Below are 25,857 nucleotides of genomic sequence, written 5' to 3'. Positions count from 1 at the left end.
CAAGTCGCCGGCACCTGGAACAGCAGGGGCCGTGCGGTGGGTGCTCGCAGCTGGTCCTGCTCCTGTCGCTCCTGGAGGGGAGGAACGTGATGACACGGCTCAGTGAGTTTCTGTCAGGGTCCCTCTGGCCAGCACCCATTCTCCTATTGCCACAGGGCCATGACACGAGGCTCCTGCTCAGGGAAGAGGGGAGCAGATACAGAGGGGTCCACGCTCAGCTTCGAGCATCAAAATGATGTTTTTTGAGGGTTTTTTTTTAAGTCCTTGATGAGACAGTGGTCTCAAAAAGCCAGGCGTTCCCAGAATTCCCAGAGCTGGTCTCATGAGAGCCAGACACGGACCACTGACCTCGCAGGGCTCAGAGAGGGGACAGGGGCACGGCAGAGAGGGGACAGTCCTGCGGCAGCCTCCCAGTGCAGAGACGGAGGTGAGGGAAACAAACAAAAGAAAACTGCCACAGGACAGCGTGAAGCCTGACGCCCTTCTCTCCAAGAAGCCCTCCTGGGTTTTGGATTCTAGGCTGGTTCATGGGGCAAGAAAAGGGCCTGGGCCCATGGAAATTTCCGAGTGGGGTTTGTTTTTTTTTTTTTTTTTTTTTGAAGCAAAGGTTTGGCAGACGTGACCCAGTCTCCCTGGCGAGACAGGGCCTCTTTGAAAAGAGTCAAAAACAGCAGAAAGATGGGAAATGGTCCTCGAATGAACTGGTTTTCAGTGGAATCCTCTTCCAGAAAGAACTGCCAGGGCCCAGCCCGGGTATCCCTTGCATTGTGGGATTCAACTCAAGCCCCCTGCGCCGGGCGAGCTGGGTGATGCTCAGCCGTCCTCACCCTAAGTCCCCGCACCTGTGCGCAGGTTGCCTGAGTCGGCACGAGGCTCTGCAGGTGGGACGGAGGTGAAGGGCCCGTGGTAGCCGGGGTCATCCAGGTGGGCCTCATCCAATCACACGCACCTTTAAGTCAGAGAACCTGGCCCAGCTGTCGTCAGGGGAGCCGTGATTTTGGAAGCAGCGTCGGGGCGCAGTGTTGCTGGCTTTGAAGGCGGAGGGAAGAGTGTCTGGACGCTGGAAAGGCCAGGGACCCTCCAGAAGGAACCGCCCTGTTGACACCTGACTTCAGCCCAGTGAGACCTGTGTTGGACTCCCGACCTCCAGACCCACACACAGTGAACCTGGTCAAGCAAGCTGCTGAGCGTGTGGACTTCTGTCACGGCAGCACAGGGAACCCTCTGTCACCCGAGCACCTCTGACATGCCTGTCCCCGGACTGTCACTCCTGTGAGGCTGGGCCTGCGATCCCCATTTTACAGATGAGGACACTGAGGCTCTGGGAGATGAACTGACACCCCTCAAGGGCCTGAGTGGGGACGGGAACACCCCGGGCCTACTGCAAACCGCCTGCGCTTCTGGCGGCTCACAGGTGAGCCGGGCGTGTCGCCGCGTCCTGGGGGGGCTGGGACGAGGGCGTGTGCTGTCACTGTCAGCTCTCCCCGCCTCGCCCAGCGTCTGCAGTCCCAGCTCTGGTCTGGCTGCTGAGCGGGCGATATCTCCTTCCTGACCACCACTGTCAAAGCACCGCGAAATCAACCCTGGGTTCCCGGGGGCAAAAAAGCTCCTCACTGGGTGTGGCCTTGGTGGGTGAGAGGCTGAGGCTGTCATTGGCAGAACTGGGTGTCAGGGCCCCGGCCGCCCACGTCGGCCCTGACTGATTGCTGTGTGACCTCAGGCTAGTCACTGCACCTCTCTGGAAAGCGTGTCGTTTGGGTTGGTGGGGCTCTCAAGGCCCCTGCGGCACCCGTCGCCTGGGAGTCGACTGGTCCCTGCCCAGAGGACTGGGCACGAGGTTGGGCTGGGGGGTGCTGCGCGCCGTCTGCACCTGCAGCCTGGGCGGTGCCCCGGGGGCCCTCGTCTTCCAAAAGGCAAAGGTGCGGCTCCCCGCTGTGAGTCCTGCTCTCGCCTCTCTGGGCTGGGCCCGTTTCCTGCACTGGGGCTCGGACTCTGGGCTCCCTCCCAGGTCATGGCCCGGCCCTAACGCTCCGCCTTCCAGCCTGGCTTTGCCACCGAGTTGTGTCGTAGCTGGCTGACCTCGGGCCAGCCGCTCCTCAGAAGGGAAACATGCGGAGCCTACGGCTGCCAGGGAAGGTGGAATGGGCCAGGGGTCCCCAGCGGTCCCCCCGCGGTCTCCCCAGGCTACGAGGAAATTGTCTCTGGCTCAGTCTTTCTCACACGTGGCAGCAAGGTGGGGGCACAAAAGGCTGGCCTCCTCTACCAGGTTGAACTGCATCCTCTAAAAAGATACCCTCAAGTCCCTGGAACCTGTGAATGTGACCTTATTTTTGAAAGTAAGGCCTTCGCAGATGTAATTAGTTAAGCTGAGGTCATACCGGATGAGGGTGGGCCTTAATCCAATGACTGGTGTCCTTACAAGAAAACTTTAGACACAGACGTGCACAGGAGGCCGTGGGAGGATGGGGCAGAGCGGGCTGTGTCTACAAGCCAAGGGGCACCGGGACCTTGGGCAATGCCAGATGCTGGGAGAGGCAGGAAGGATCCTCCCCTGGAGACCTCGGGGTGAGTGTGGCCCTGCCCACACCTTGGTTTTGGACTTCTGGCCTCCAGGGCTGGCCGAGGACACGTCTGTACTATCATAAGCCCCAGCTTGGGGTACTTTGTCACGGTGGCCCCAGGACACTCGTGTCTGCCAGCTGCTGCCAGTTGCCAAAGTCAACACCTTGAAACACGGGAAAATCAGCAGGTGTCCCCTGACATACCCAAATTCAAGGTCTGGCCTTTATTCACAGGTTATGTCCGTCCTTGTTGGGGACTAAGCTGTCTCTGAAGCGACCGTGGTCAGAGGTGGTCACAGGTTTCTACTTGATGATCTTTTGTTCTCAAAAGATTCTGCTGAGTTTTCATGAAATTCAAAAGCCTGGGGACATGGGCTTTGGAGTTCAGAAAGCCCGGTCCTGGGTTGGGTTCTGCCTGAAGTCCCTGGGTGTGACTCTGGGCCAGGGGTGAAGGCCTCGGGGTCCTCCTGTCCCCCTGAGGTTTGGCGTGAGGCCCTTGGTGGGCTGTGGAGTCCTCCGTGAGCCGGCTCCACCCCATCACGCTCCCGCCTCCTGCCTCCCCTCCCCACCCTTGCAGCCCACCACGCACAGGCTGGGCGCCGCAAACTGCGTTTGGTTCTTCAGGGCAGGGATGTTGCAGAATAAGTAAACACAAGTCAAAGTTCGTACACGTGCCCTGCAGAAACCACTCCCCCGGGGGACCCGGTGCTGAGTAAGCCTCCCCACCTTCCCCAGAGGTCCCGTCAGGCAGGACTCCCATGGCTGTCAGTGACAGGAACTCAGACCAGAGGATGCTTCAGCCCCAAAGCCACACTGGGGCCCACTAGGGCTGTCACCAGGGACCTCGGTGCTCTGAGGTCTCACACTCGCCATCTCTCCTTGTCTCAGCTGCTTGGGGGACCTCATTTTCTCCTTGAGTGGACAGGGTTTTCTCCCAGGAGTGGGAGAAAAATGCAGACAGCCTTGGCTTAGGGTCCTCCCAGCTTGGTTTAAAAAAAAAAAAAAAAACTCTCTCTACCTGTTTCAGAATATAAAACCACAGGGAAGGACTTTGATTGGCTGGGTTTGGTCACATGGCTATCCCTTGGACCTATCAGCATCCAGTGGATGGGAGCCCTAGGATTGGGCAGGCCTGGGTCACATGTTCACTCAGGGAGTGGGATCCTGTGATTGGCAGCTCTGCCAGCATCACGTGACTGAAATCAAGGCAAGCAGCTCCCCAAAGGCTGGAGAGGAAGCTGGGCAGGCCCAGTGCCACGTGTAGAAGTGACGTCCCATTTTACAGATGAGAAAACTGAGAGCTGCACACCCTGCCCACGGTCCCCAGCAAGGGCAGGGAAGAGCCCAACTGATGGCCACGCCCTATGCCCCCCAGTGTCGCCAGTGCCGTGGAAGCGGGTCAGACTCCTTTTTGCCCAGGCGTTGGACCACATCCTTTGAATTCCCGGCAAGAGGGAGAGGCTCACAAGAAACTTCAGAGCTCCAATTAGGAGGGTTCGCTCCTGGCTCTGTGACCCGCCGTGTGGCCAGCTTGGGAAGGGACGCTGCGGCCCAGTGGGCTGGCGTGCGACTTCAGCCTGGGCACCCTGGCTCTTTTTCATGGGCACAAACTGTGCTCAGACCTGTTGAAACAGAGAAGGCTCCAGCCCAGCGGGTCAGCCCAGCCCAGGACGCGAAGCCACAGAGTCTCCCCGCCCGGCGACGTCTCCCGCTCCGCACAGACCACACTCCTGCACTGTTGTCTGCTGGCAGCGCGGCCGCGGTGCCCCCTCCCAGGAAGGGGTCAGGCCAGACAGCCACCCTGTCCCTCCCTAGAACACCCCAGGCACACACCCGCTGCCGGGAAGGCCCTGTGGGGGTGTATGTGGGGACGGTGTCTGCAGAGCTTCCGGGGGCCGGGAGGACACCCACAACCATGACCACAAGGCCCGAAGCCACCTTGGAGCCCTCGAACCCTGTATTCCAGAAGAGGTCGCTTGGGCTCCGAGGGGAGGAACGACCCAGTGGAGGTCCCCGATGTGTCCAGACACCCGTGTGGACGGCGCGGCGGGGTCTGTCCTGCGGGCAGGCGGTGGGTCCCCAGGGCAGGAGTCCTGGGGGAGTGGCCTGGAGGCCAGGTACGAAGGCCTCGTGGGCCATCTTGGGAAGCAGAACTTTCTTCCTGAGAAGGCCACAGCTGGGCTGCGACAGGCCGGCTCCATGTTCGGGTCTGGGCTGCACTAGAGGCGCCATTGCTCCCCTGAGGTCCCCGCCAGGCTCCCCAAGTTACGTCCAGCGACTGGCTGGCTCTCACCTCTGACGGGCTCCCACAGAGAAGTCAGGCCCAGGAGTCACCCTCCAGGCCTCATTTCCCAAACGCTGGGGACACCTCCTGCTCCACCTTCAAGACACACCTGAGGCCCCCTCCTTGTCAACTCCACTGCCCCCGCCCCAAGCCACCTGGACGGCCACAGGGCCCCCTCACCGCTCCCCGGGAGTCCCCCCAGCCCCACGGTCCATCTGGACACGACAGGCAGAAGGACACTCTGGAACCCTGAGACCCACCAGCCCTGTGCCTGCTCGGACACCCCCAGGCCTTTCCACCTGTGCTGGCGTGAATGGGGTCCCCCCAAATTCATGCCCAACCTGAACCTGTGACTGTGACCTTATTTGCAAACGAGGTCTTTGCAGGTGTGATCGAGTTACGGTGAGGTCACACTGGAGTAGGGCGGGTCCTAATCAATGGCCGGTGTCCTCACTGGAGACAAGAGGGCCACGTGGAGGCACCACGGAGCGATGCAGCCACAAGCCAACGAGCCCCGAGAGTGCCAGCGGCCACCCTCAGCCAGGAAGAGGCCGGAAGGATCCTGCCCTGGAGCCCCGAGGGAGCACAGCCCCGTCGACGCTTGCCAGGGCTTTGGGCAGGGTGCTTCACCACTCTGAGCCTCAGTTTCCTTATCTGTCAGGGATAAATGATGGCTGGGGATGGGCAAAGTGACCATGGCACATAGGGACGACGTGGGTGCCTGGCCGAGAAGAGACACCCGAACACATCACTGGTGTCCCTGCAGCAGTGGTTGTGGTCCCTGGAGGACCACCTGGAGGACTGGACCACGCCACGTAGGGCCACGCCTGATCCTGTGCAGGACCAGCTAGGAGGCCGTGTGGCCGCTGAGCAGAGGGCTGGGTGGCCGCCTGCGACACACACCGACTCTGGGACTTCGCACAGGTCCCTTCCCTGCTCCCGGCCCCACTTGTCTGTGTGTAAAATAAGTCAGGTTGGACCAGAGCAGTTTCCCTCTGTGTCCTGGGAGCCCCGTGGCGTCAGCGGCGGCCCCGGAGGAAGTCAGTGGCTGCAGGGGCTGAGTGCCGGCTCCGGAAATGTCCACATTCTGACCCCCAGAACCTGAGATATGGCAAAAGATGTGATCGATTTAAAAATCTCCAGAAGAGGAGGTTGGCCCCCCTTAGCCAGGTGGGCCCTGAATGCCATCGCCGTCTCCTCGTAAGAGCGAGTTTTGAGAGGGGGGAGGAAGAGAAAGTGATGTGAAGACAGAGGCCGAGTTTGGACGGACACAGCCGCGAGCCGGGTCACCAGCCACCACCAGCAGCCAGGACATACCTCCACCCAGGGCCTCCAGGCGGAGCACAGCCCACCAACACCTTGACTTCAGACTTTGTTTTTGGCCTCTGGGATGGGTCAGGGTGGACTTCTCTTGTTTTTATTTTTTTATTTTTTGACTTCTGTTGCTTTAAGCCTCCCGGTTTGTGGTCTTTGGTCACAGCAGCTGCAGGAAACCAAGACGGCGGCCAAACGTGGTGCAAAAACACTGCAGCTGCTATCTGCAAAGGTTCTGAGAAGTCCCGCAGGGAGGAAGATGTTCCGTTCTCCCAAGCTCAGTCATGAAACCATCCATTCCCACATGCCCATGAACCTCCCATGGGACACACTTTGGGAAACGCTGGAGGAGGAAACCCCTGAGTCTTCTCCAGAGTGAAAATTCTGTGGCTCTAGGAGCTGGCAGCGAAGTCACCACCTAAGTGGAGACTTGTAAGTATGATTAGATGCTGTTTTCAAAAATAGTCGAAATGCTCTCCCGTCCTGGGGGAAGCGAGAGCAGGCCAGGGAAGAGCCACTGCTCTAGTTAATCACGCGAATGCCAGTCTGAGGTCGGTGGCCGCCCGGATGAGAACACTTGTTACACAGATTATTTCCTGGGGCTATTCCTAAAAGGGGAGCTGCTGAGCCGAACGCTTTGCATTTTCAAGACATTGACTCGAATGGCCCAGCTGTCCTCCTGAATGTCCTATGGTTTAACCTTCCACCAGCACAGACTGGGGCATTCGTCCCCCGGGCATTCGTCGTCCCCCGGGCATTCGTCGTCCCCCCGCCCCCACGCCGACATCGGGCGTTACCACATTGTACATCTTTAAGTTGTCCTGTGTGTTTAAGAGTTTTTGAGTCATCTGGGTTTCCGCTCCGTCGTGCTCAGAGCAGCTGAGGTGCTGCAATGAGGGTACAGGGCCTGTGGGACTAAGGAGGGCCCTAACCCTGCCTGGGGTGACCGTGGAAGTCTCCCTGGAGGAGGTGGTGTCTGAGCCAGGCCTTAAACGATGAGTGAGAAGTAGGCATTCGTTTTACCATTCCTTCAATTAACAAGCATCTACTCCAAGTGTACAAAGTACAAATACTGCGTTAAGTGTTGGAAAAACAAAGGCCCAGCCAGGTGCAGTGGTGCGCGCCTGGGGCCCCAGCTGCTCAGGAGGTTGAGGCTGGAGGATTGCTTGAGCCCAGGAGTTGGAATCGTCTCGCATCTAGCCAACGTAATGAGATCTGTGTCTAAATTAAAAAAAAAAAACCAACCCTGCAAAGTGCCAGCCCTGGGAGGTTTGAGCCAGGGGAACACAGGACAGTTCTGACCTCCCTTTTGGGGCCAGCACCGGTCCAGGGCCTGGCCAGCCTGGGTGTGGGGTTGGGCGGGGTTGGCCCACACCCGAGGGTCACTGGCTTCGTCCCATTAGGTGTGGCAGGCCACACGGCAAAGCAGTCGGCGGGGGGTGGGGGGACACGAGGGTCTCGTTCTCTGACGTGTTGATATGAAAACAGAACAGCATTGGGCTGCCATTTATGTGACAAGCACACGTTTAGACATACCTGTGGTACAAATGCATGAGTGTACATGCACACACGTGCCTGCTGGCGTGGGTGTGCTCGGACACTGTCCAGCCTTTGGGACACTTGGCATTCTGGGCCGTGCGTGTGTGCTACTCACTCATACATATGCTGGGTAATTTTTACATCGGAAAGTTAAAAAAAAAAACACGGCAGTGGCTTCAGAGGGTCCGGGTTCTGAGCCGAGCCTGGCGTGCCCCTCCCGTGCCACCTGGCATCAGTGCCTGAGCGGGCGGTGGGGGCCGGGCGTGGCTAAGGGTTCGACCACCGGTAGCTGCTGCTGCTGTTTCTATTTCGATGGCGACGGTCTCCTCCCGGACCCCTGCAGCTTCCCACGGGTCGAGGAGGCCGCCCCAACTCCTCCAAGTGTCTTTCCACTGCTGGAGCTTAGATGCAACAATTGACCAGCATTGATGTCAAAACAGAGATCATAAGACCGACAAGACAGACCCTCTGTGGCACTAAGACACTAAACCATAAACAGGACCCACAGCCACGCCAGGCCACGGCTGAGGCCTGCCACAGGCCACCCCGCTGCTGAACAGATCCCTCTGTCTGCCGTGGCCTCGCTGTGATCAGCAGACTGCCCTACCTTGCCTTCAACCTTCCTTCCTACCGACTCCAGAGTTTTAGACAAAGCCTCTCTCTCTCTCTCTCTCTCTCGGCCAGTTGCCAATTAAAGAATCTCTGAATCCGCCTATGACTTGTAGCCCAGCTTCATGACGTCCCACCTTTGCAGCCTGAACAGATACACTTTCCATGTACTGATTGTAGGATTTTACCTGCAGTTCTTTTCTCCCTGAAATGTGTAAAACCACACTGTAATCCGACCACCTCAGGGCCACTCGTTCAAGTCATCTTGGTTTATGTATTCCTTGGCTCAGAATAAACCTCCTTAAATTATTTTATGGAGTTGGTTTTTTTCTCTTAACACCCTGAAGCCTGGGCTCAGAGCCCACAGCCCCAGCAATGGCCCCCCCCCAAAGCCCTGCCTACTTCTGGGTGAACCCCAGCTTAGTGGGGGGCAGGGGCTGCTCTGACCTCAGCCTCTAGGGAAGGATGGGCTGGGGGCTGTGACAAGCCAGGACAGGGCAGCCCACCCTGCCGTGTTCTCTGCTGGACAGGCCCCAGCCCTGCAAGGGGTGCCTGTCACTCAGCTCCTTCCTGGGGCCCCCACGAAGCCCCAGTTCTCGGCAGGAGGACGGAGATGTGCCTGAGTCCCCCCTCCCTCCGCCACTTCCCTCCCAGGGAGCTGCTCCCCCCAGAAATGAGCCCAGAGGGGCCTAAAGCACAGACACAGCAGAACCTGCGTCTGTTCCGGAGGAAGCGTCGGGCAAGCCCAAACAGAGGGACGTTCTGCAAGATAACTGGCCAGGACTAGTCAAGGAAGACAAGGGGAGACTGAGGGACCGTTGCTGATTGAGGGGTCAAAGGAGATGTGACGACTAAACGCAGCGTGGGACCCGGACTACATCCTGGGCCGGGCAGGCCCCATGGGACGGCAGAGAGATCTGGGAGAGGCTGTGGGGGAGCCGGGTAGCGGCTGGGCCCCACCAACTGTCCGGTGACGAGGTGGGTGTGGGTGTTCGGGGAAGCTGCGGAGGGATGTCTGGGGAATGTCTGCGCTATATTGGCAACTTTGTTACAAGTCTGAAGTTATTTCAGAGTGAAGGGTTAAAACTGTATTTTTCTAACAGGACACCGTGGGGGGCGGCCTGTTGTCCATCGAGCCTGTCCCGCGGAGGGTGTCTGCTGCCAACCCGAGCGGCTGTGGGGACGGCCAGCCCGTGAGGCTGGCGGGGAGGGAACGGGTCCAAGGCCTGCTCTGCCACGGAGGCAGCTGGGTGACATTGCGGTAGAGATGCACGCTACAGATGCAAACGCACGTGGAATATTACTCGGCCACGAAAAGGAATGAAGTGCTGACACGTAACACAACGTGGATGTGCCTTGAAAATGTGCCACGTGGCACAAGCCAGACATCGGAGGACTCATGCTGTGTGAGCTCATTTACACTGTCCAGGATGGGCCAGTTCATAGAGAGCAGGTCGGTGGTCACCGGGGCTGGGGCTGGGGCACGGGAGAGTGAGGACGGGGAGGGGACTGCTAACGGGACGGGGTTTCTTTTTGGGGTGGTGTGTTTGCAACTAGATAGGGCGGCGTTTGCAGACATACTGTACTAAGTGCCGTTGAATTGTTCACTTTAAAATAGTTTCATGTTACACGGATTTTACCATAGTAAGTTGCTGTTCTAAAGGACAGACTCAGCCGCCGTCCTGGGTGCCCGAGCACAGGTACGTCCCCCGGCTGCCGCCGACGTGGCCAGAGGAACTGGTACCCAGGGCAGTGGTGGGTCCGAATTTCTAGGTGAAACCCCCTGACTTGTAGATCTAAGCAGCTGACTAGAGGTATTTCGTCAACTCCACCGGGGGCAGATCTGGGTCACAGGCACCAATTGCGGCCTCAGCCCAGGATGACCCGGGGCGGAGCGTCTGCGTCTGGTCCCGGCACCTGGGAGATGGCTGCTCCTCCCCTCCTCGGGCTTTACGGGGAAAAGGAGGCCCGATGGAAAAGTACCTCCACGTGGAGAAAAAGGCGCAGGACAAACATGAAGATGTTAGTGGTTTTAAAAGACAAGAGCTGCAGCCTTTTAAAATCCCGCAGGCCCTCTGCCATGGCTGAAACGCTTTCTGGGGAGATTGTAAATGTTTGCCCTGGTGGACTTTGTTATAAATGGACTTGGTTTTGTTTAGTTGGTTAAGTTTTTATTTGGTTTAAAAAAAAAAAAAAACCCACAAAAAACTGCAAGACCATCTCAACTGTGAACACCGTGCTATCCAGAAAAAACAGGCTCGGGGTAAACAGGGTGGGCAGGGACCCACCTCCCGCTCGCTGCTCTCGGGTCCGGCCTGCAGTCCTGCCCTGGCTGTGGGACCGTCCCCCGGCCATCCCGTAATAGTCACTGCCATTCGGGGGCCTGCTACACGCCAAGCACCCCCTCGGCCCTTCACGGGTCGCTGTTTCTGCTGCTCCCGCAGCTGCAGGAGGCAGGAGCCGCTACTGTGTCGTCCCACAGACGCCTGCTCCGGGTCCCACAGCTGCCGAGCTGTGCTGGGGGCCGGGACAGCCGGGGGACCACAGATGCGGCGATTTCTGGCTGTGCTGAGCTCTAACAGCCACTCCCTTCCATGTGGGGGGACCCCGACCTTCCAGTCCTGCCTTCCGGGGCGGCGGTTCTCCCCCTGGGGAGGGGGTGTTGCTCGAGCACAGGGTGCCGGGCCCAGCTGTCGGGGCGTCTGATTTAGGAGGCCTGGGGAGAGGCCCGAGAATTTCCATTTCTAACAAGTTCCTGGTGAGGCTGAGGCTGCTGGTCCCGGGAGGGACACGCTTAGAGAACCAGTGTCCTGGGGAAAGTCCCAAGCTTGTTCACACCAAGGTGTGCGGGTGACTAAGGAGGCTTCCTGGGGAGATGTGGGGGCTCTGACTGGGCCAGAGCTCAGGGCAGGGGCGAAGGGTGAGTGGTGGGGGACATCACACCGGATCCAGGGAGGGGACGAGGTGCAGGAAGAGCCCCGCTGGAGTCAGGCCACCTAACCCGGCACGTGTGTCGCTGTGCGGGGTTGCCCTGCCTGCCCATTGGTCCTGCAGGGACCTGGCCACAGGCCCAGCCCCTCCCCCAAGCTTTGCTGGTTGGGGTGGCAGGGGGTGGGGGGGAGGCCTGGCTTGTCAGAGCAGGAGCTTAACAGCGTGACAGCTGAGGGTGGGGGTGTCCCGAGAGCTCCGTGGGGCAGGGCCACCCAGAGGGCAACTGTTGCCTGGTGCTGCCGATGGCCAGGCCGCACCCAGGCAGAGACCAGAGATGGGCCATGTGCAGATCCCTCCTGGCCACTCACAGTCCCCAACTGTCCTCAGCATTCCCACCTGAGAACCCCTCACACCCCGCCCCAGAGGTCTTAGAAGTCGCTATCTTCAGAAGCCCGTCTGCTTTGCTCCTGGGCTTTGAGGTCCATGGCCAGCCCATCCTTTGAGAAACCTGGTTTAGATGAGTGTCCGCCCCACTGAGCCTAGGGACCCCTCGTACCTTTGCCCCTTAGCACGTTCCTGAGCCCGGTGGGCTCAGTGGGATGAACCCTGCAGCTCTTGGCGCCCAGCATTCTGTGGCATTAACCAGCTGTAGCTCCATATTGACGTCAAAGAGTCTAAAACTCGCTGCCCCTGGGAGCACTGCCCCAGGACCTTTGCACACACTATTGTGCAGCACCATACCTCCCTCAGGGGCCCTGTCCTGACTGCTTCTCAGAACTCTAGGATGTCCACCCTGGTATGTCCTCTCCCTGCTGCTCTTTGCCGTCATAGCACAAATCACCGTATACGATCATGCATTTAATGTCTGTGTTAGTGTCTACTGAGGACAGAGGCTTTCCTGACACGCGCCGGACGGATGAGCTGGGGGTGGGAGGAATGTTCTTGTGGCCTGAGCAGTGTGTGGGCATTTGCTGTCTCATGGCGCCCCCTGGTGGTCATCGTGCAGACGCACGCTCAGGACCAACCTTTCTCGTCCTGCAGGGCCCCCACCAAGCCACGCCAAGGGTGACGTGAATCCGCGGAGCCAGCGCTTGGTACTCACGGAGCTCTGTGCCTCTGGCTGCTCAGGTGAGTGGGGGGGAGCCCCCTCCGTTACACAGCCAGCCTCTCACATTATTAGTGTCACCATTATCATTAAATAGCTAATGTTTGTAACATTAAACACAGTATGATCACTGTTTGCCACCTGCGGGTCCCTGAGCAACCTCTCTGAGCCTGGCTCCCCCCTGTGAAATAGTGACAACAGAGTTAAGGGAAATCACGCGTGCTAAATCCTAGCACAGGACAGACACACGAGGTTTTCAGTGAACAAGGGCTGTCAGGAGTGTCTGAGGACAGGCTGATACACTGTACGGAAATGCGGCCATCTCCAACCTCCCAGGCATTGTCAGCGAATCGTGGCCTCCATCTTCCCACCTGTGAAATGGGCACACAGGCCACCCTGCCTCCCAGGGACGTGGGGAGAGCCAAAGACCGGCAGCAGTTCTGGACACAGAAGTGTGTGAAAGAGGTGTTCACAGAAGTGTAAAAGAGGTCTCCAGAGAGCAGGTCAGACTCCCAGGTACTCCTCGGCCCCAAAGGAGAGGGCAATTTATTCCTGGAACATTCTGGATTCAAGGAACCGGGCACAGAGCAGGGAATAGGCCAGTCTGCTCACTGGCCAGTGAGGCCTCTGGGCCCTTCTCCAGCTGCCCCAAGAAAGCCAGAGCCCATCTCCCGCCCCTGCTGCAGCACCCGCAGGGCCCTCCTCGTGGGAAAGCCGGCTCCCCACAGCCCTGCCAGGCAGCTGCTGGTGTCTCCATCAGGACATCTGGGACAGCTTCCGACAGGACAGCCAGAGAGCACACAGGACAACAAGGTGGGACAGAAGCCGGGAGGAAACAGAAGTAATGCGAGAGTCGAGGGGAAACACACAATAAAAACCTCAGTGTGCTGAGACGGGGAACATGCTGCACCAATAGAAGGAACCAGGATGCTGTTTCCTCAAAATAAGGGACCAATGAAAAGCTCTTGCAAATTATAATGAAACTATCACAGCTCGGAAAAAATATCCAGCAGCAGAGCTAGAAGACAACGGTAGGATGTTTTCCAGCAAACAGAGAAGGAAGGAAAATCGGAGGACGGGTCTAGGCGGTCCAACATGCAACCCGTTAGTTAGAAAAGAAAACGGGGAGAGCGAGATTCCCCCATACGGGACACAGGACGTTGGCCAGAACTGGACGGAAAGGGCCGCCAGGCCCTAGCAGCGGGACGGGGGAACCAAGGGACCGAGTCGTACTGTTGTTAACTCTGAGAAACTGAGGACTAAAGAGAGGACACTAAAAGCTGCTTGAGATTTAAAAAAAAAAAAAAAAAAGCTCTATTACATACAACAGGAGCCGGAAGAGCGTGGCTCCCCCCAGTGGCAGCTCTGGGAGGTGGAAGACGGTGGGGGTGTCTTCCACATGCGCAGTGACAAGGACTCCACCTGGACTCCATGGTCCAGCCGAGCCAGCACCCACAGGCGAGGCAGGATACGGCACTTCAGACAGACCCAAATCTTGCAAACCTGAACCCTAACACGCCCTCCTCCAGCACCTACTTGGGAGTGTGCTGCGCCACGAGAAGATTCCAGAAGGTGTGGACTGAACCCCGTGCCCTTGGAGAAGCCAGGCCTGCTGGGTGGGGCCGGGGCGGTGGTGCAGGAGCCGCCCACGCAGAGGTTGGCGGGGTGGAGGCTCTCAGGGGGGCTGTGACGGGCACCCATGAGGCTGTCCCCTCTGCCTGGGAAAAGCGGAAACTGTACATTACAGGGCCCTCCCTGGTGTAGCGGCAGAGCAGCCGGTCACGACAATCTGGGCTGTGTGATGAACAAAAGGCAAGACCTGTGCACACCGGGTGAGAAGCGGCAGTGAAGCGCACAGTTAACAGGGCCTCCGGGACACCGGCGTTCTCTGGATTCCAGACGCGTCGTGCCCAGAACCTTCTTCCGAAACTTCCTGGACCTTTCAGGGAGCTGCCTGGCCGCCGAGCCACCCGTCCCCTCCCAGCTCGGAGACACTCGGCTCCCGGCTGCGGAAGGGCCCAGGTCCGCATCACCACTGCCTACCTGCCCTTGGTCTCAGGTTGTCTGGGCTTAAATCAGCAGTCAGGTAGGGAACAGCACGGCTTTGCAGACAGCGTGGGGAGTCCACCCTGCCACTGGGAAGACCAGATGTTACAGGCATGTGGCTTTTTATGTGCTGTTTCCAGGCTGTCCTTCGAGCTATTTTTCTCTACTCACGTAGCCAGACCAAATTCACACAGAACAGAAGACGGGATTTAGTCACTGCCTATTTGGGTGATAAATTTAAAGGCAGACATCATTATAACAATGAGCGGATAGAACATCCCGAGAAGAGGAATACAAGTGACATCGTGGCAAAACTCTGCAGAGTTGCAGACACAGGCCTGGGCCTGCCGCCTGCTGCGACCCGGCTCAGGCACACACCTCCGAGCTCCAGGGTCCTTTGTCTGGAATGCCACCGAGCGCCCCGTGGCACAGTGTGTGTGTGGTATGCCCCGACCTGCCCATCTGGCCCAAATCTTGCCAAGAGGGCACTTTGGGTCCCTCACAGCACAAATATTAAACAACTTTGTTGAATGAAGTAAAATCAAGTTATAGGTACCTGACATTCTGGACTACAGAGACTGTTTTTATTTCAACATGTACTAAAAAGAATGATTACAGGACTCTTTAGGGTAAAGCTAAGTAAAACGTGAGTCGACCTGGAGTAAAGCGTTGAAGCCATGATGGGATGTGGGGAGGGAAACACACGTGAGCAGCCCGAGGGCCGGGTCACTCGTCACCGGCGTGGAAGCACCTGGAGGTTCTGGAAGCTGCAGAGGAGTGACTGGAACCGCCCGGGTTGGGCCCCAAACCACAGGCAGAACCCCCACCAAAAACACCCAGACATCCGCGAAGAACCGGGGCTTAGGAGACTGTTTGAGAACTGTCAACGGGTTACTTTATTTCATATAAAAGTTACATTGAAAGAAGAGGTTGAAAAGTCAAGTATACTTGATTTCACACACTTGCCAAGTCTCACAGGATTCAACCACTTCAATAATTTTTATTGATAAACAGGATATACATATTAAAAGCCTCACATTGAAGCCCAATACACACGTCCAACCCAGACAACAGATGTGCAAATGAATATGCAAAATAATCTCTGGAAACTCCTGGATCACCCGCAACGTGTTTTGTTCCTCTGGCTGACACAGTTCGTCCCCTGCAGTGACTCCGTCCCTGTCAGAGCATCCTGCAGGTTCGTTCCCTTGGCCAGGACTGCGTCCTGGCAGGTCCCTGTGCGGCTGTGCGTGAGCAGTGGTTAGAGCCCTGGCAGAGGCAGGACACAGAGTACCAAACACAGAACAGGACAGCTCGCAGGTGAACAGAAGGCAAGAAGCTCCCAGGAGGGAACACCCACTTTCTTCAAGGAAGACCCTCAGATTTTGTCACAGATTGGTTCTTGATGCGACCGGCAAAAAATGTACAAACCAGGCAAGTTTAAGGCAAGTCCCCAAGGAGGGGAGCTGTTTGCTTTCTGGCATAATTTTAAGCTCCGCACCAAGGATCCTATTTCACCACTTGAGCTGTGGGTGGAGACACAAATGCTGACACACAGTCCCGACAGGCCGCCGCCATCCTGACTTCGCGGCGTCAGCGTTGCCTGCGACCAGGCGTGTGGAGTCACCCTGCTGGGGGCTGGCTGCCTTGTGGTCCCCTCGCCTTCCCGGCCAACGCCCACCTCCCCTGCGCTGCCAGGCTGGCTCGCCCGCCCGCCCCACACCCGCCAGCAGCACGGAGCTGCACCGCGTGTTAGGCCACCGTGAGACTTCGCTCTTCTCTCACCGAGGTGCCATTTTCACACTGCTAATTTGGCTGGAACAAAAAAAAAAAATCAGTTCCAAGGCCCTAATGCACCCAAGATTTTTAAAATAAAATTAAAACAGGAGGGCAACAAAGGCGCGCACAGGAATGATTGTTCTTTGGATCAGATACTCCCAATATGCGATACATTCATAGTAACCCCACGGGGAGGCCCCGCGGCAGCTCTCCCTCTTCCCTGAAACTCGGCTTCTAAAAAATAGCTTGTTTGCTGTACACAGCCGATACGTGTCACATCATCTCAACAACACCGCCAGTTAGACACGCACGCAGCCCACACACGCACAGACACGCGCACAGACAGACTCGCTGAAAGGGTCCGAGGATGCCTCTTCCAGGCAGGGGGAGTGTGCCGGAAGCCGCCTCGCCGTTCAGTGCACAGATCTTTTGCAACTTCAGTGCAAAGCGTCAGAGCTAATCGAGACCAAAATGTCTTTCTATACAGACGCCCCTGCTGGGACCGCGGGAGGACGCTAACGGATCAGGGTCGACAGGACCTCCCTGGAGTGACCGGTCGGAGAGTTCTTGTTCACTGGATTGACTTTTTTTTTTTTCTTCATGATTGAAAAAAGCAGCTTATAACACAGGATTTTAATAACCCATGTAATATCCCAAACAGCTTCTTCGAAAATGCAAAGTATTCTTAACAAAAATCCTAACTGTGCAGGAAGGTAATGACATTTGGCCTCGTCACGTGGCCACACACCTTTCATTAGTGGTACAGGTGAACACTGAGGACAGCCTCGTCCAGTCTGGAGAACCTGCCGTCTGTGACTGTACGTATGTAAAACTCTGCTTACTGCCAGCAACTGGCCTGTGTGGGTTCCACTCGCCTGCTGGTCACAGATGAGCTGTCGACACCCTTTCAGACCCCAAATAAATAGCTCAGAGTCCGTCAGAAGTTCAGCCTGAGGGGGGCTCACACAGAGAACTCCGGGCCTCCTTTTCTGGGTCTCATTGGCAGGCGCCTAAATCGGAAGCCAACGAAGGGGTTCATCCAGAGGAGCGAAGGGGGCCCCCCAAAGACAGACTTCATCCCTTCCCACCGAAGCCTCCGCTCCCACGTGGGCTTCTCACTCTTCAGTCTCTCAATCTCCTGGAAGCAGAAAGAACATCAGGTAGTGGCAGCTCTAGGACCTCAACAGACACAGGTTACGCCAAGTGGTGAAAACAGGGGACACCATCGAACTTCAGAAGCCCACTGTGTTCAAGTACAGCGGGGGCTCCAGGCAAGAGAGGGCTCTCCTTCCCGGCTCCACCTGGATCCTCCGTGCACGTGGCGCAGCCGCAGAGATGGCCGGGCTGTGTCCCCAATTTGGGCAGCCGACCCAGACCGCCACGGCAGGCCTCCGAGCCAGGGCACCAGCGTTTTTATTCACTTATCACTGGACACACATACTTGCTGGGTGCCTGCTTTGGCGCTGCAGGGCAAGGGCATAAAGGCATTCGATTCCTTGAGCTGCTCCAGGGGAACAGGAGTTTGCCTGGCTCTGTTGACTCTCCAATCAAACTGACACTTGAAATGTGCGCTGTGTACATGCAAGGAATGCAAATACAGGGAACCTGTCGCCTCTTATCAGGCCTGTCCAGTTAATCTCCCCAGTTCACACCCATGCACCTGTTATTGACATTAGGCTTTCCCATCTACCCCAGCTCTGGCCGAATACTAGGCAAGCACACCCGAGCACGCGGCGTACCGTCTCGTCATTGCATATGGAGTGGATCTGGGTGCCAAACATGACTGCGGTGAAAGTGAAAAACAGGAGACCCTCAAGGCACAGGAAGATCAACAGGATTACAGTTATTGGAGGTGAAAAGTCACTGCATTCTGTGAACAAGAAAAAGCTGGTTAGGACTGGACAGCAGAGCACAATGATATCCCAAACTGCAGGATGGCACGGTGTTTAGCTCGGAGAAGAATCCTACAGTGCCAGCCTCAGCCGGCTTCCGTGGAGGAATGAATGTGTCCACTCTGGATAATACGACCGTTCATTGTTCTCCGAGACGCAGAGGAGGGCGGCCCTTCCAACAAAAATTCACACCACTGGTTCCCAGCCAGCAGTTTCCAGAGGTTTCTGTTGACGCTGTCTTTGTGTATTCAGTTGCTTATTACAATGCAACTCGGGTCAAGTGTATCTACACTTGTGAGTAGTCCTCACAGGAGGCCACTCCCCATCTGTCCCCTGGGGTGGCACAAACCTAGCGACACCTACCTGCTTATCTATGGCTAGACAATTAGCACCTGTTTTTACACTTGTTTGAATTCCCTCATATTAAGTAATGCCAGGGATTGCTTTCAACAGTGGTGAGCTAGCTAACCAGAAAACACACACAAGGTTTGGTGGAAACAACACTAATTTCCCTCCAGTCTCAAAAATCTGCAAAACAGAAATTAAACTAGCAAAATGGCGGTGTTAGAACTTCACCATATTCTTTCTTTAAGAATTCAATTAATTCCTGAATTAACTGGAAAGATTTCCTTCAAAATTGGAAAACAGATTCTTCCTTTAACCTTCTCCCATTTGAACCCGACAGCATGCGCTTCCAGGAATGACAGACAAAACCAGAGCTCACCAGTCCACTGCCCTCGGACACAGGAAATGAACTGAAATCCACAGAGAATCAGAGCGTGCACTGAAGACAGAGCTATGTACATCTAGAATCAGAGGAAATTGGTTAGTAACTTTTAAACAATTAAATCTGGCTGGGCGGGGTGGCTCATGCCTGTAATTCTAGCACTCTGAGAGGCTGAGGTGGGAGCTCAGGAGTTCCAGACCAGCCTGAGCAAGAGTGAGACCCTGTTTCTACTAAAAATAGAAAGAAATTATATGGACAGCTAAAAATATATAGAGAAAAATTAGCCAGGCATAGTGGTGCATGCCTGTAGTCCCACCTAACTGGGAGGCTGAGGCAGGAGGATCGCTTGCGCCCAGGAGTTTGAGGTAGCTCTGAGCTAGGCTGACGCCACGGCACTCTAGCCTGGGCAACAGAGTGAGACTCTGTGTCAAAAACAAAACAAAACAAAAAAACAATTAAATCTTTCTAGGAGCAAAGGCTGATGAAATATTACATTTACACTTCCATTTTATTTTTCAGGAAAAAAATGAGGAAAGGAATAAATTGCAGTAGTTGATATTTGCCTACCCGAGACCATATCAGACCCAAGTTAAATAATTTTATAGAAGTATATACAATAGAGATATAAGCTCTAACATACTTTAGGAAGATCCTCTTAACAATGGCAGTTTAGGGCATCTGATAGAGAGTTAAGCCACGGTGAACACCTAAAATAACACCAGCAACGTGTGTTAATCTATTGGGACTCCTTCCTACTGGTGACAGCACAGTACTGTAATTTGAATCCTGGAGAAACAGTTGGAAAGAAACTGGTCTGGTGTTAGAAATTCTTTATCTACAATCTTATCTGGAGCAGGGAAATTTATTCTAACTCAACATAAGTCACTACAAAAATATTTTTACTTACAGTGAAGAGCACAAAAAATCTCTGATTCTTTTCTCCTACACAGTTGTTCACCCACGGGCAGTGGTGATCCATCTTCCGAATACATCTTTTGCAAATACTGAAAAGGAGAGTTTGATTTTCAGTGTTCCGTGCTGAGGAAACCAGAGTAACAACCAAACACAACCAAGGTGGAAGAAAATCAGAATGAATATTCTGTAATAATACAGCATATTGGCTGGGCGAGGTGGCTCACCCTGTAATCCTAGCACTCTGGGAGGCCGAGGCGGGAGGATTGCTTGAGCTCAGGAGTTCGAGACCAGCCTGAGCAAGAGCGAGACCCAGTCTCTACTAAAAATACAAAGAAATGATCTGGACAACTAAAATATATATATAGAAAAAATTAGCCGGGCATGGTGGCGCATGCCTGTAGTCCCAGGTACTCAGGAGGCTGAGGTAGGAGGATCGCTTAAGCCCAGGAGTTTGAGGTTGCTGTGAGTGAGGCTGACGCCATGGCACTCATTCTAGCCCAGGCAACAGAGTGAGACTCTGTCTCAAAAAAAAAAAAAAAAAAAAAAAAATATATAGCATGTTAAAAAACATCTATAATACATATTCACTGTACCCTTTAATATTTATCATTTTAATTAACTGAAATTATCTTATTTCCTAAGTAAAATGGACTAACAGGTTCAGGGCAAAAGTTCCACTGAGGCGTATTTCACAAGTGTCAGATTCTCCCAGTAGAACTGGAGTGCGTACACCTATCAACAGTGTTCCCAATCTGGCAAGCTTACAAATTCTACGTCTATTTCAATAAAAAAAGTTTCAACTTTTGCCTTCAAAGAAAGAGAAATTCTTAGTATCTTCAAATTATTCATCTCCAGTCATCCAACTATCTATATATACACCCATGCATAAAATCATGTTTTTACAGTTTTATTTTATTTTTGCCCAAAATATACCATATAGCCAACTTTTTTTTTTTTTTTTTTTTTTTGACAGTCTCACTCTGCTGCCCTGGGTAGAGTGCTGTGGTGTCACTGTAGCTCACTGCAACCTCAAACTGCTGTGCTCACGTGATCCTCTTGTCTCAGCCTTCCGCGTATCTGGGACTACAGGTATGTACCACCACGCCCAGCTAATTTTTCTGTTTTTAGTAGAGACAGAGTCCGATCTTGCTCAGCTGGTCTCTAATTCCTAAGCTCAAGTGATCCTCCTACCTTGGCCTCCCAGCGCGCTGGGATTACAGGCATGAAACACCGCACTCAGCCTATCCAATTTTAAATAACTAATTTGCTGTCAATTATTCTTTTAGAAATAGTTTGCACCATTGAATTACATCAAGCGAAACATCTATGGCTGCAGATTTCTTAACTCCAGGTAGATTTCTACAGTAGCATCACCTTTCGTTCCCTGACGCAGGTTCTCTGCCTGACTTCTGCCGCACCCAACTTATGAAACATTCCCATTTAGGCCGGGTGTGGTGGCTCAGGCCTGTAATCCTAGCACTCTGGGAGGCTGAGGCGGGTGGATCCCTTGAGGTCAGGAGTTCGAGACCAGCCTGAGCAAGAGCAAGACCTCGTCTCTACTTAAAAAAATAGAAAGAAATGATCTGGCCAACTAAAAATATATATAGAAAAAATTAGCCGGGCATGGTGGCGCATGCCTGTAGTCCCAGCTACTCGGGAGGCTGAGGCAGGAGGATCGCTTGAGCCCAGGAGTTTGAGGTTGCTGTGAGCTAGGCTGACGCCACGGCACTCACTCTAGCCCAGGCAACAGAGTGAGACTCTTTTTTTTTTTTTTTTTTTTTTTTGAGACAGAGTCTCACTCTGTTGCCCAGGCTAGAGTGAGTGCCGTGGCGTCAGTCTAGCTCACAGCAACCTCAAACTCCTGAGCTCAAGCGATCCTCCTGTCTCAGCCTCCCGAGTAGCTGGGACTACAGGCATGCGCCACCATGCCCGGCTAATTTTTTCTATATATATTTTTAGCTGTCCATATAATTTCTTTGTATTTTTAGTAGAGGTGGGGTCTCGCTCTTGCTCAGGCTGGTCTCGAACTCCTGAGCTCAAACGATCCGCCCACCTCAGCCTCCCAGAGTGCTAGGATTACAGGCGTGAGCCACCGCGCCCGGCCCAGAGTGAGACTCTGTCTCAAAAAAAAATAAATAAAAAAAATAAAAAAATTCCCATTTCATCTTTTTAAACAGATCTACTGAACTATAATGTACATACCATCAAAGTTCACCCATTTTAAATGCACTGCTCAATGATTTTTATTGTATCTGCAGAGTTGAGCGACCATCACCACCTAATTTTAGAACCCTCCACTGTCCACAAAGAAACCTTATGCCCACAGGCAGTCACTCCTCATTCCCACCCCAGCCCAAGATAGCCACCAATCTGCCATCCTCTACCATTTCCTGCTTTTTTTACTTTCCGGCCAGACTGTGTGGATATGAACCGTTTAACACTTTTCACTATAGTCATAAAGTACTCAGAACCCCGGGGATTCATAGCTGCTTCCTCCCGTGGGCGTCCGTCTCCAGGTCATCCTCATCCATGTGTCCTGGCACATCATGACCTACCAGGAAAAAGGCACTGTCTAGGCACAGCCACGCCCCATCAGTGTGACAGCACAGAGATGTGTGACAATCATTTCAAGGAGTGGAGAAACAGACCCAGACTGTCAAACTTTAACACCTACAAGCAACGCCCAGCCACACACTGGTCTTGAACTCCTGAGCTCAAGCGATCCTCCCGCCTCGGCCTCCCAGAGTGCTGGGATTACAGGTGTGAGCCACCGAACCCAGCCAAGGAGCAAACACACTGTCTGAAAGTCAGGAGTCAGCAGAGCTCGGGCAAGTGGACAAAATGCAACCAAGACCAGCAGGGGAGTGTGAGGAGTGAGCCAGAAATTCTATTAGTAAGTGAGCCAGATAGTCCAAGGACACAGGGATAATTAGACTATGTTTTTTAAAAACTAGAATAATTGGCATCTGAGAGCATGTCCAAAAGAACCTGGCATCTATGCTGCAACACCCTGCTAAGGACAAAAGCTGACACACAATGGCCCCTCTATTTATCGGGCTGGAAGAAGCCAGGAGCAGGAGTGAGGGGAAGCCTCTGAGCCGTCCCCCTGGACTCCACACGGGATGTGCCCAGCAGAGGCTGAGCACACGTACGCAGCCGTGGCAGCCATGCCACCCAAACAGAAGCAGGCACCCGTCACTTCCCCTGGCTATCGCCCCCCGAGTCTCCTCGGGTAGGAAGGGATCCCGAATTCTGTCCTGTTTATCAACTCTGGGCAAGACTCCAGGGCACTTAGCTGGCACTGGCCCCTGGCCTCAGCTCTCTACCCGGGAAGGAGAAGGACACCCTCGGGCCATAGCATGCAGCCCGGACAGCACCTCCTGCGGGGGCGGGGCTGCGCACCTGCAGTGGTGGGCGCGCTCTGGCTTGATGCAGCAGCACTTGGGACACTTGTAGATCACCTCGCCCGGCTTCAGCTGCAAGCTCTCCATGTACTCCTTCGTAGCGTTTCCTTTGGGCACTGCCCCCTACGGTACAGTAAGAATGTGTTTTAGGTGGAGAGAAGGAAAAGTTAAGAATTCATCTTAGACTTTATAGGTCATCAAATAATTTATAATGCTGTGGCTACCACTTAGAGCATATGAAAAATAACTATTAATTGGGCAGGACCAGAAGTTTTATTTTCCACGAGAAAGGATATATGTATTAAACAAAAAATAAATACCTTATCATCCTTTTCATCAATTGCTGGATCACCTGAGAGTTCCCCAGCGTACTGCGGGACCCACCAGAGGCAAGGTGTGTTGGCACACAAGGGCACTGTCCCCAGCAGGCCAGGGCGTTTCTGGCCACACCATTTCCCTCTCGCCCTTCTAAAGGGGAGGGTTTAACTGGTAAGAGCCACCAGGGGTTCCTATCAGGGGCAGGAGGGGAACAAGGAACAAAGCAATCTCAAAAGGACTTTATCTCGTGTTGCTGAGGTTTTGCAATACATTTGTCTCTTTGCCAACCTTCTCAAGTGTTCAGGAACTGTGGCACCTGCGGCCCAGACCTCCTGACTGGATTTGTGTGTGGCACGAGCAGCCCCTGGGGAGCAGTGTCCGAAGGTGTGACCATGCATTTGTCCACACACCAAGTGCCAGAGGAGCCGGACAAGGATGGTCGACAGGGAGGTGGCGGAGAGACGCGTCAGGGGGCCATGAGCTGGCGGCACGGGGCAGAGCACGAAGGCCAAGAGTCACCCATGCAGTGCTGCGTCGACCTGAGACCAGGGCAGCGAGGCCGCACAGTGGCCGGCCGAGGTCCGCGCTGGCCGCAACAGGAAGGCTTTGTTCTTTGGACAGTGGAGATACGTAATGGAACCGTGCTTGTGGGAGATTATTCTGGAAGCTGTGGCAGGCTGCAGTAAGGCAGGGAGACCTGCCTTGGGGGTGCTGATGCCTCAAAGAAGGGAGCAAGTTCTAGCCTGCTCCTCAGCCCAGGGCCTGCACTTCATGCAGAAATGCTCCAGTCTGGACGGAGACCTGCAGAGACATCTGGAGTCCAGGGGTGCAGTGATTCCACAGGCACCAGAAGATGGAGGGGTGGCGGCCAGAGGAAGTCCTGGGAGATCTTGGAGGCGGAGACAGAAGCCCCACTGGAGCTCCTTAAAGCCACCGGCCTGACCTCTGTGACATCCACGTTTTGGGACGCACAGCGAGTGAGTATGCCGCAGAGACACAGCCCGCTGGACTCGGGGCCCATGAGGCAGCGCTGGCCTCAGCAGCAGCAGGCAGGGAGGCCCCTGAGACGATGGGAAAGCGGGGGTGGGAGGGGGCTACAAGGCAGACCCGAGTGTCCCCTCCCAGCCCCCACTACAGCTGACTTCCTCCAACTGCCTCCTTAAAGAAAAGTTCAAAATGGTAAGGGTTTAAATTTTGTCTTCGAAAATTTAAATCAGAACAAGGAGAGTATTTTACTTAACTTACATATCACAATCTGGAGTCTTTAACCAACTGTCCTCCATGAAGCCAGGAGTCTTAATGCCGACTATGATTTTATAAAATCCCATAATGTTGCATGTACACTGCAGGTGCTGAGTGTTACAAATTTTCTCAATGAGAGAAATGGGCCAGATTTTAAAACTCCAAACACCTCAATTTCTGAGATATGCATGTACTTTTCCACAGTAAAAGCAAATGTGACGTGATATGGCACAATACATCTCTGGAAAGCAGACACCCCAATGCTATCCGTTCTTTTGGTCACTTACGATCTGTTAGCTGAGGAAAGCACTCACTAGGTGATCCTTAAGGACTTGAGATCCTGCTTGGGGTTCCAGGCACTGTATGGTTCCAGGTGTTCCTCGGTTCTGCTCAGACCCTGGGCAGACAACACAGCTCCTCAAGGGCACGGCCTCCTGGGGCTTCCAGCCCACTCACCGGAGGCCTGAGTCTGTACCTACATGTACACTCGAAGCCTTGCGAGGTGTGGTTCAGCAGAAGCACAAACAGCATGCAGAAGGGGCTGCCCCTGCACGAGGTCACACCATCACACAGGGCCTTGCCAGGAAGTGCCTGCCAAGAGGGCCGCAGGGGGCCACCCGTTTCCTCTGTATCCACAGGGGCCATGTGTCCGTCCACCAAAACCAACCTTCCAGGTAACCGAGCACATTCCTCAAGTTCATGCTTTAACCATTTTCAAGGGAGGTTTTTCTAAACGTATCTTGAATGTTTCTCACCGCCTCTCCCACGGGCCCGGCTGCAGGCACCAGGCCACAGACGCCTGGGGAAGTGCCCTGTTCATGGCCTCCAGCTGCCCCTGCACACGTCCCTCCTCGCCTGCCGTGGGGAGGGACACCTGACGCCCAGGCAGGGGACAGTGCTCTCCACCACCTCAGGCCGCCAGGGAAGCCAGGCTCTGCAGAGCAAGCTTTCTTTACTTTCTTTTTCCATCTCATTCCTTGCTGACCCCCCTGGCCCCTGCATTCTGGAACCCAGGACCTAACCAAGGGGCAGTTCAGAAGGAGCATCTGTAGCATTAGCAGATTTAGCTACTAATTTACAGGAAACAGCGGGCATGAGGAGCGTATTAAAACCCAGGACAGAAACAAACTGCAAACGCCAGTGACAGGACAAAGGGCCATGTTTCTTCAATCTAAAAAAATCCCAAGGAAA

General features: G+C 54.7%; 1 protein-coding gene and 1 long non-coding RNA gene across 5 annotated transcripts in view; one reads left to right on the top strand and one right to left on the bottom strand.

Annotated features, from left to right (window-relative positions):
- The first annotated feature begins 639 nt into the window (after nucleotides 1-639).
- LOC138373882 (uncharacterized) lies at nucleotides 640-25,045 on the top strand. Of its 2 annotated transcripts, none has more exons than XR_011231296.1 (5): nucleotides 640-1,414; nucleotides 12,280-12,366; nucleotides 18,746-18,885; nucleotides 20,676-20,791; nucleotides 22,156-25,045. It is a non-coding gene; the product is annotated as an uncharacterized lncRNA (long non-coding RNA). The 2 variants fall into 2 exon arrangements; XR_011231295.1 differs by having other exon boundaries at nucleotides 21,961-25,045.
- The window catches only part of ZDHHC7 (zinc finger DHHC-type palmitoyltransferase 7), a 31,860-nt gene continuing 21,830 nt past the window's right edge, over nucleotides 15,828-25,857 (bottom strand). For all 3 annotated transcript variants that reach the window (XM_069456509.1, XM_069456506.1, XM_069456507.1), the window contains 5 exons: nucleotides 23,105-23,229; nucleotides 19,695-19,791; nucleotides 18,785-18,866; nucleotides 17,908-18,038; nucleotides 15,828-17,306 (listed from right to left, as the gene is read on the bottom strand). In XM_069456509.1, coding sequence (XP_069312610.1) covers nucleotides 17,130-17,306; nucleotides 17,908-18,038; nucleotides 18,785-18,866; nucleotides 19,695-19,791; nucleotides 23,105-23,229 — 612 coding nt within the window. In that variant the 3' untranslated portion in view covers nucleotides 15,828-17,129. The remainder of the gene's footprint in view (nucleotides 17,307-17,907; nucleotides 18,039-18,784; nucleotides 18,867-19,694; nucleotides 19,792-23,104; nucleotides 23,230-25,857) is intronic.

The sequence above is a fragment of the Eulemur rufifrons genome, chromosome 23 (assembly GCF_041146395.1).
Source record: "Eulemur rufifrons isolate Redbay chromosome 23, OSU_ERuf_1, whole genome shotgun sequence".
NCBI classification, from domain to species: domain Eukaryota; kingdom Metazoa; phylum Chordata; class Mammalia; order Primates; family Lemuridae; genus Eulemur; species Eulemur rufifrons.
Note: the sequence above shows the minus strand (reverse complement) of the source record. Positions and strands in the feature narration are given on the sequence as shown.